The sequence below is a fragment of the Physella acuta genome, unplaced genomic scaffold (assembly GCF_028476545.2).
Source record: "Physella acuta isolate Inbredline_101_S28 unplaced genomic scaffold, ASM2847654v3 ptg001057l, whole genome shotgun sequence".
NCBI lineage: Eukaryota > Metazoa > Mollusca > Gastropoda > Physidae > Physella > Physella acuta.
Window position 1 is genome coordinate 153,193 of NW_026732574.1, and position 9,450 is coordinate 162,642.

A 9,450-nucleotide genomic window follows, 5' to 3' on the forward strand; every position below is an offset into this window, starting at 1 on the left:
TACGCCACTGGGATATCCTAAAGGGATGTGGCGGGTCTTCGGGTCTAAATTTGGGGACAAAAAGCTATATGAAGGGTGGGGGTGGGTGCAATGAAATATCAGTAAGTATTATGCAGTGCAGCCGACAGACCGTTTTCCAATAGTGAACTGGGTCGCCTAGTACGTCTTGATAGTGTTTTCAGAAAACCTCAAACTTTTGCGCACTTTGTTTAATTCCAATATTAGATCTATTTATGTGTGTCGCACCAATGAAGCACGCATGTTTGCAATCAACATTATTATATTTTTTACTCCAGACCTTGTAAACAACTAGATCTACAACTTTTTAAGATACATCATAAAATCCAAATTATTAATGAAGGTACTTTAAATAATTACGCGAGAAGCTGGTATAAGAGTAAAGAGGAGAGTTTTGACGTTTTATGTCGGTGTTGATGTTGGTTTACTTTTAAAGTTAGGGTCTTTATTAGGTTTCGTGTTTAAATTAGAGTTTAGGTAGGCAGTTTTAAATTTTAGATAGCATTCATAGTTATATAATCCCTAACTGACAAAATGATACTTTAGTTCATAGAAATAAATTTCTGATCAGGGGCCCATGTAGTCGAATGGTAGAGCTTACGACAGCAAACCCCTAAGTGTCGAGTTCGGATCCCGACTTGAGATCTCTAGGATGTCCCTGTGTCCATGTTAGTGAAACAAAGTGCTGACCACAATCCCGAGGTCACTGAAATAGATGAACTATGTTTCATCATTTTGTTTGGTCTCGTAATTAATATGGTGTTTCAATCGAGGTAGAGATAGAGGTAGAAGAATTTGGTGGGGTGATGCTCAAGAGCAAAATATATGCAAGATACTGTATACCACATATCGGTATTCAAGTTAGTATGAAATTTATGTAGATGGTTATAGGGCTGGTAAGTAGGTCACCAATCAGTTCTACGGCTCAATAAAACCTGCATGAGCCAAAGAACTGGTTGGTGACCTACTTACCAGCCCTATTGTTAATGTTAGGGTAAGTTGGTGAGACAGGATTGAGTTTCCGATTTTAAAATATTGTTTAAAAAGGGATAGGTATGTTACAGCGGCTTAGTTAGTGGTATTTGGAAAAAAAAAACAGCATTGAAAACGCCCGTTTAAAAATCATTCTCCCAATAAAAACTAGACTGTAAGTAGAGTAATTTAAAGCTAGTCTTCATAAGCGACTCTTTAAACAGTCTTAATCCAAGCATCTTTCAATGCAATAAAGGCCAAATAAACAAGAATTAATCCAGAGTAAATTAGCGCTGGTGTTAATTAATGAATCACATGCGTCTAGTTCTTCTGGAAAAAAGAAATGTGGCTTTTTACAACAACAAATCTCCATTACACTAGCCCATGCATGACTGAGCTCTTCAAATTAGACTTCATACAATTTCACCAGAACTCAACAATATTCAATTCTGTAAACTATTGTCATAGAACAGCCGGGTGAATCTGGTGAGGCCTAGGATCAATAAATATTTAATATACAACATATGTACATGGGCTTACAAAAAAAGTTGATACATATTCAGATACATCGGTATTCCGCTATAGGTTATGGACAAATTACGTTCATCGTACTATGTATTAATCTATTTAATACTAGATAAAGCTTAATAATTCTAACCGTAAAAAATAATAACTGACAAAGCTAAATTTTGAAAAAAATTAAACTCTTACAAAATACTTTACATTGGTAAAAAAAAAATATAGAATTTTTGTAAAAAAAAATACAACACATAATTTTGAAGTTTATTTAAACTATAGACCAGAACATTTTTAATGAGTTTTTTACAGGCATTTCCCCCCCCCCCCCCCCCCAAGATAGTCTACCGCCTCCCCCCCCCTCCCAAAAATTTCAAGTGCTCCCACATTATTGGTTGAAAAAAAACTCAGCTACATTGTTTGAACGTTTCAGGGTATAGATAAAAATTATGTTTAAATCATTTTACTGCATTTCTAGTATGAACAAAAGAAAACATTAAGAACCTTGTAATTACTTAAGAAGTAATGTTTACAAGAAACAAATATTAGTATTAAAGTATTAAAGACGGATTTAAAATTAATGCATAGATCATTAATGTCAGGGTTGTGTATTTTTTATAAAAAAATGTTACCACATATTGCCGGACTCTATTATCATATGTTATATATTGGCTAATTCTATGATGATTTGCTACAGATTTGCTGAATCTTTGATAATTTGTTACAGATTGGCTGACTCTTTGATCATTTGTTACAGATTGGCTGACTCTTTGATCATTTGTTACTGATTGGATGACTCTATGATCATTTGTTACTGATTGGATGACTCTATGATCATTTGTTACAGATTGACTGACTCGTTGATTATTTGTTACAGATTGGCTGACTCTTTGCTTTGATCATTTGTTACAGATTAGCTGACTCTATGGTCATTTGTTACAGATTGGCTAACTCTTTGATCATTTGTTACTGATTGGATGACTCTATAATCATTTGTTACATATTGGCTGACTCTATGATCATTTGTTACATATTGGCTGACTCTATTATCATTAATTGTTACAGATTAGCTGACTCTTTGATCATTTGTTACAGATTAGCTGACTCTATGATTATTTGTTACAGATTAGCTGATTCTTTGATCATTTGTTACAGATTAGCTGATTCTTTGATCATTTGTTACAGATTAACTGACTTAACTGACACCATGAACCCACCAAATATCTGTGCTCCGATCGTCAAGTGTCTAGAGAATGTGTGGAATGACAAAATGTTCTTTGACTTTAGTGTCAAGATCACCGACGTAACAATCGAATGTCATCGAGTCATCCTAGCGGGCTGTTCGGATTTTTTTCGCGGACTTTTCCGTTCTGGCATGAGGGAAGTCACAGAGAACTGTGTTGCTCTACAAGATGTCTCCTGCGACGTTTTTCAGTTAATTTTAAAAACAATATACACAGGTGAAAATATTTTAAATTCAGAAAATCTTTTTGAAGTATGGCGAGCGGTTCATCAGCTGCAGATTACATTCATGGTCAATCTGTGTGAAAACTTTGCAATTGAATTAATAGCAATGGATATTTGGGAGAAAATTTACACTAATGCAAGTATTTTGGGTTCAGAAAGAGTTCTAAACCAGACGTTTACATTCATGTTGAATAATTTTGACCAAATTAGTCTGTCGTTAACATTTCTTCAACTGTCTTACACTGAAGTTCGTGATTTGGTCAAAAACCAAGCGCTCGTTGTCAGAAGTGAGGATGTAGTTTTTGGTGCTGTAATCAAGTGGGTAGACCACGCACTAATCGATGGAACTAATCAATACGTGGATTTATCTAATGATTCGAAAACTACGATTGACAATTCCAACTTCATATGTGAAACGGATACGTACCAGAGTGAAATTAACGTAAGTGTCCAAAATCTAAATCAAGAAACCTACAATGAATTAGACTCTGGCGTTGAGATACTCAACAATGATGACAGTTCATCCAATGATGTTGCAGTAAAGAGGAATAGTTCTAGAAAAGATAAGCTTACGTCATTGCTGAAGTTGGTGAGGATTTATCAAATCGTGAACTTCCTTGAAAGAAAGTTGTAGAAATGTTATTGAAAATCTAATTTTTACAAAGTTTTTCAGCATAAATGTATGGAGTTTATCTAGCACTTTATCTGAACCGAAAAGCTTTGCATGTAGATAAATGTTTCCCCAGGTGTCCAATGAACATGATCTGATAGCAAACTCCTCACAAACATTAACCATCAGTTTAACCTGTAGCATATGAGCTGCTCGCCACACTTCAATAAAATTGTCTAAAGTCAACAGACTTGTTCCTGTATAAATAGTATTGATGATTAAGCGGAATGTTTCACACGAAACATCTTTTAGGATTAGACAGTTTTCTTTCACCTCTCTCATCCCAGAACGAAAACATGCCTTAAAAAATTCTGAACACGCCGCTAGGATGAGACGATGACATTGGATGGTTTCATCCTGAACTTTCACAGCGAAGTCAAATAAAATGTTCTCGTTCCACACATTCTCCAGACTCTGGACGATCTGGACACAAAATTCTTTTTTGTTCATCTTTGAAACGTAGATCGGATGTTAATAATAAAATAAAATGCGGCATTTCCTGACTAGATAACAATAGTGCTTTATTGGTGCGAAAGAAATTTCAATGCAACTTCGTTAACACATAGTACGCAAAATTAGATAGGTATTTTAATGATAAGCATGAAAGTCTATGTAATCACCCCAAATTTTTAAAACAACATTTTTAAAAAATATTGCAAGCGATAACATCACTGTAACATGTGTAAAAATTAAAGCCTTTTCTGAACCATCGATTACACTCAGTTTTTATAAGTTTCTATCGAATATAAGCCTTTGAAAAGCTGTTTAGAATTATTTTAACTGTTTGAAAAATTTAAAAAAAAACTGACCTCAACCTCTCAAAGAAGTCAACCGAGAGTAAAACAATAAAAATGAGAACCATTGTTTTCCATAATAAAAATACACAATAGTGATGTATGGTGTATAGCTTAATGTTGTATTTATATTAAATACTATAATATCCCAAATCACCACAATACTCCTACTCTACTAATCCAAATTAAAAATAAAAGTATTTGCTAAATTACTATTAACTTACTGGTAATTATTTCTTTGACTATGTCTAGCTTTAAAAAACCGGAAGTAATTTTGTACTTATTACACAAATGTTATACAATATTAAATATTAAATTTTGGTTGAAAAATATACTTTCTGGCAACAAAAATGTGGAACCATTGTAACGAGCTTTTCAAGTCTAAATCTATTTTATAAATTGCAAGTTGTTTTTATGTGAACTACATCCTAGCTCTAATTAATTTTTAACAAATCTTTTATCCCGAATGTTTTGAGTTTGTCTTCCGTCGCGAGAATGTAGCACGTCATTGATTACAACCATGAAGTATGATAGGGAACATAATGCACGCTGAGCGTGTAAAATATTGCCCTATCCAAACGTCTAGACTAATACACTTTATCTTTCTAGACAACTACACTTTAGCTCAAACCAACCTTAATGATTAATACACATTATCTCTAACCAACCTTTTAGACGATTACACATTATTTCTAACTAACCTTCTAGACTAATACGCTTCAGCTTAAACCAACCTTCTACATGTATAAACTTTAGCTCTAACCAATCTTCTAGGCTAATATGGACTTTAGCTCTAAATATCCTCGATTGTCTGTATCTTTTAAAGAAATAACATAACATATTTTCAAACAAGGTCTACACTCACTCGGCAATAGTCAAACAAGCATACTTTTTTAATGATCCATTTACTTTGATTTCTACTTTGATAATTTCAAATGAGAGTTAAAATAAATAAAAGTAACCATTATTAAATCTAAATCAGCCATTTCAGGGAGAGAAATGCATTAACCAAAATGTAAGAGAGTGTAATCAAAATGTTTATATTATTCGCGAGTTGGTGTAAGAGTTGTAGTAAGTTTATTAAGAGTTAGCACCAATGGCTTTTGAGCAAAAAAAACAAATTTGTTCCCTGAAATTGTTACAGAATCGCATAAATTATGTAAGTCAAATACCGCAAGCTCTCAGGCGTCTGTCGAAATTTTTTCTGTATAAAAAAAAATATTCGATACATTTCTAGATCGTTGGTTTGGTGACCACTTAAGTTTGCCTTATTTCAAACTTACCGAGTTCTAGTTCATTACCATACTACTCTTCTCATCCGTGTATACTCTACATTACCCGTCCCGTCAATTAAATCTCTTCCACAATCACCCCTCACTCAAAACACACAAACACACACACACACACGTACATGCACAGTCTAAGTGATTTATAAATATTAAATGCAACAGTGACACCGGTAATAAGTTTTGTTTTATTTATTTAATTATTTTCAGGGGGGAAATATATAAACGTATAGGCTATTCAAAAAAATTAAACTGTACTTTTGTATTAACTAATGTCTGCCTATCGTGTAAAAATGATATAAATAACACATAAAAAGATGTATAGAAAGATGACCTAGTAGACCAAACGACGTTTAAACCTATATAAACATATTGAACTGTGTGTCGTCACACGCATTTCGTGTATTCCACACTAGACCTTTTTTATCGGAACTAAATCATTCTTTCTTATGGTGATGGGAATAAAATTTGAACTGCAAAAGTCATTTTCCCAGTGGGATATTTCCGTAAAGTGCTCAGAAAGCAAAGGCAGTTGTTTTTCATTATGTGGATCATTGTTGGGGTTGTTTCCCAAAATTATTAGTTTACTTTGAAACGTTAACGCTCCATAGAGCTTCTTTCTAAAATTCCAAAGTTTGTCTAGAAATTTAAATTCAATACTACCATTGCCAGATAACTTTTCTAGCAGCCACAAACTGCCATTTGTCTGTAAAATGTAGTTGTGTTTGTCATTTTTAAAACTAATCAGCTGTTCGGATGGTCCATCAAGATTGTCTAATCTGGTCCAAACTTTAGACAACATCTCATATTTATGGACGGCCGTTTTTTCTATACCGTTGACAGATTCAGAGCAAAATAAAAGAAACAAATTTTCAAGAACCATTGCATAATTTACTTCAGTATCATTTGAAAGAAAATCTGTAATTTTTTCTAAATTCGGTTCCCTCTCTTTTGGGTTGATGTTATATAAAACTTTATCGTCTTTGTTTATGATGTAGATAAAGTCTCCGTGTGAAACTAATAACAAATTGTGACTTGGCATTTCCATGACTTCCTTCCAGTTTTTGCCACAGAAGACAAACATTCGACCTGGAGAGTTTCCTACTTCTTTACCTGTAGCATAAAGTTCACCATCAAACGTGACGAGTTGAATGTTTTCTTTCAAATATCTACATTTTGTAATATTAAACTGTTGCTCTTTGTCAGCAGTTATTATTTCAAAAATCCCACCACCATATGCATTAACACCAGCATTTATGTAACCACTACAAGATCTGTGTAAAGCCGATGACGACCACTGACCGTGTCTAAACTCTTGGACATGATGTGACATGCCGTTCAGAATCAATTCTCTCGAATTTTCATCTTCAGAAAACAGTCTCAACTTAAGAACTCGATATAAAGCAGCATGACTAACCAGGCAGGTTCTGACTTCCATTAACAGTTCTTTAAGTTTAACTTTTCTAGAAGACTTTACAGTATTAGTTGAATGAGTAGTAGTTACTTCTTGCACTGCTGTAATTTCAGTCTTATTTGAATTCTGTAAGCAATTATTACGATGAAGTCCATCCTCACTTTCTTTAATTTCCTTCGCTTCATCAATGGATAAACTGATATCTGTCTTTACGTCATTACAGCTGATTGTATGGTTATGATCCTCATTTAAATTATGATTTAGCTGATTTCCGTCAACATATTCAACCCACTGTATCACAGATTCAAGAACTAAATCTTCTTTACTGACAACGAGATCTTGGCTTTTAATCAAATCTTGAACTTCCTTGAAAGATAGCTGTAAAAATGTTGTCGATTGTCTAATTTCTTCAAAGTTTTTTATCATGAATGTATGGAGCTTATCGAGCACTTTTACTGAACAGAAAAGTTTAGCATGTAGATAAATGTTTTCCCAGGTGTCCAATGAACATAATCTGATAGCAAACTCCTCACAAACATTAACCATAACTTTAACCTGTAGCATATGTGCCGCTTGCCACACTTCAATAAAATTGTCTAAGGTTAACAGACTTGTCCCTGTGTACATAGTGTTGATGATTAAGCGGAAAACTTCACATGAAACATCTTTTAGGACTACACAGTTCTCTGTGACTTCTTTCATACCAGATCTGAACAGCGCCTTGAAAAATTCCGAACACGCCGCTAGGATGAGACGATGGCATTGGATTGTTTCATCTTGAACTTTCACAGCGAAGTCAAATAAAATGTTTTCACTCCACACATTCTCCAGACTCTGGACGATCTGGAAACAAACCTCTTGTTTGTCCATCGTGTTAACAAAGTTCAGATGTTGACGATACAAAGTTTATTCTTACTTCCGAAAAAAAAGTAGTGCTTTGTTGGTGCGTCAGAAATAAATACAAATCCGATTAATTTCAGTGTGCAAAATTAAACAAACATTCCGAACGCAATTCTTTTGGCCACATTTAAAAAAAAATTCATAAAAAACGTTTTAATAACAAGCTTTTATGTAATGATGCACTAAAAAGTAGAAAATAAATTATAGACTACTATTTAAATAACTGTAAAGAAAAGCGTGGGTCACGTTAGTATCTATTGGATACCTTTACTAATGTTAAGGAAGACACCCACGCTTTTCTTTATAGTTATTTAAATAGTAGTCTATAATTTATTTTCTACTTTTTAGTGCATCATTACATAAAAGCTTGTTATTAAAACGTTTTTTATGAATTTTTTTTCAGTACTTTACATGTTTTATCTACAATAGAGTTACATGACTAAAAACCATTGCGCGCCTACTGAATATCACGTTCAGTAGGCGCGCAATGGTTTTTGAACGCAGCCATTACGTGGTCGTGATGGCGCAGCTATTGATGACGCGTGTGGTGTGGTTGACTAGACATGCCTACTAATTCGGTCCAAATTTTAATTAATTCATAAAAAATCAATTAGGCATCCAATTAAGTCAAATTTAGTTTCAGATTGCATTGTCTTCATGTCTTGACCCACGTGCCAACTGTGAATCGTGTCGGTCAAGTAGAACTGTCCAAATTTTCACTCCTGCGTTTCCGTCAAGACAGACTGACGACAGACTGACGACAGACTGTCGAGGAAGTGAGTTAAATAAAAGCTTGTAAAAAAAGAAGTTAGACTCCCAATTAAAGTAATCATTCCAGGAGATTTCTTTGATTTTGTGTACAGGCACCACAGAGTTGACGAAAATCCTTCCATCATATTGCTGACATGGATAAAATTTGTTTTTATTTTTATTTTTTGACTACGTAACGGCAGTAAAAATAATACAAAAATAAATCTTTAGCCTAAAAATGAATTAGAACTTTAATATTATTAGAATCAATGTTATAAATGTTGCAAATCCAGAAAACTTGAAAATAATTTCGTGAGTTTAAGTCTACATATCTATTTATTTTCATGAAACGTATGTTATAACCGGATGTTTCACTTTCGTAAGACAAACATTGATTCGATGTACGGGAACTCTGTGTTTTATTTTCTCCTTTTTAGTGCATTATTACATAAAAGCTTGTAATTCAAACGTTTTTACAAGCTTTTATTTAACTCACTGACTCTGTCTTTCTGTCTACAGTCTTTCGACTGTTTGTCTAGAACAAAACGGCCGAGCGAAATTACAGGCACTTCTATGCGACAAATACGGTTCGTGGTTGGTACGTAGGTCAAGACATGAACACAATGCAACATGACATTAAATTTGACTTAATTGGTTGCCTAA

At 33.8% G+C, this 9,450-nt stretch overlaps 2 protein-coding genes across 2 annotated transcripts; one reads left to right on the plus strand and one right to left on the minus strand.

Moving 5' to 3' along the window:
• The first annotated feature begins 275 nt into the window (after positions 1-275).
• On the plus strand, positions 276-3,607 carry LOC131955147 (kelch-like protein 40b). The gene is made up of 2 exons (XM_059319137.1): positions 276-361; positions 2,692-3,607. Exon 2 carries the CDS (start codon positions 2,714-2,716, stop codon positions 3,605-3,607), a length of 894 nt encoding a protein of 297 aa, XP_059175120.1. The 5' UTR covers positions 276-361; positions 2,692-2,713.
• Positions 3,608-6,135: 2,528 nt separating this feature from the next.
• On the minus strand, positions 6,136-8,007 carry LOC131955150 (uncharacterized). Its single transcript, XM_059319138.1, has one exon. The coding sequence runs from the start codon at positions 8,005-8,007 to the stop codon at positions 6,136-6,138; it is 1,872 nt and encodes a 623-aa protein (XP_059175121.1).
• Between the last annotated feature and the right edge of the window lie 1,443 nt (positions 8,008-9,450).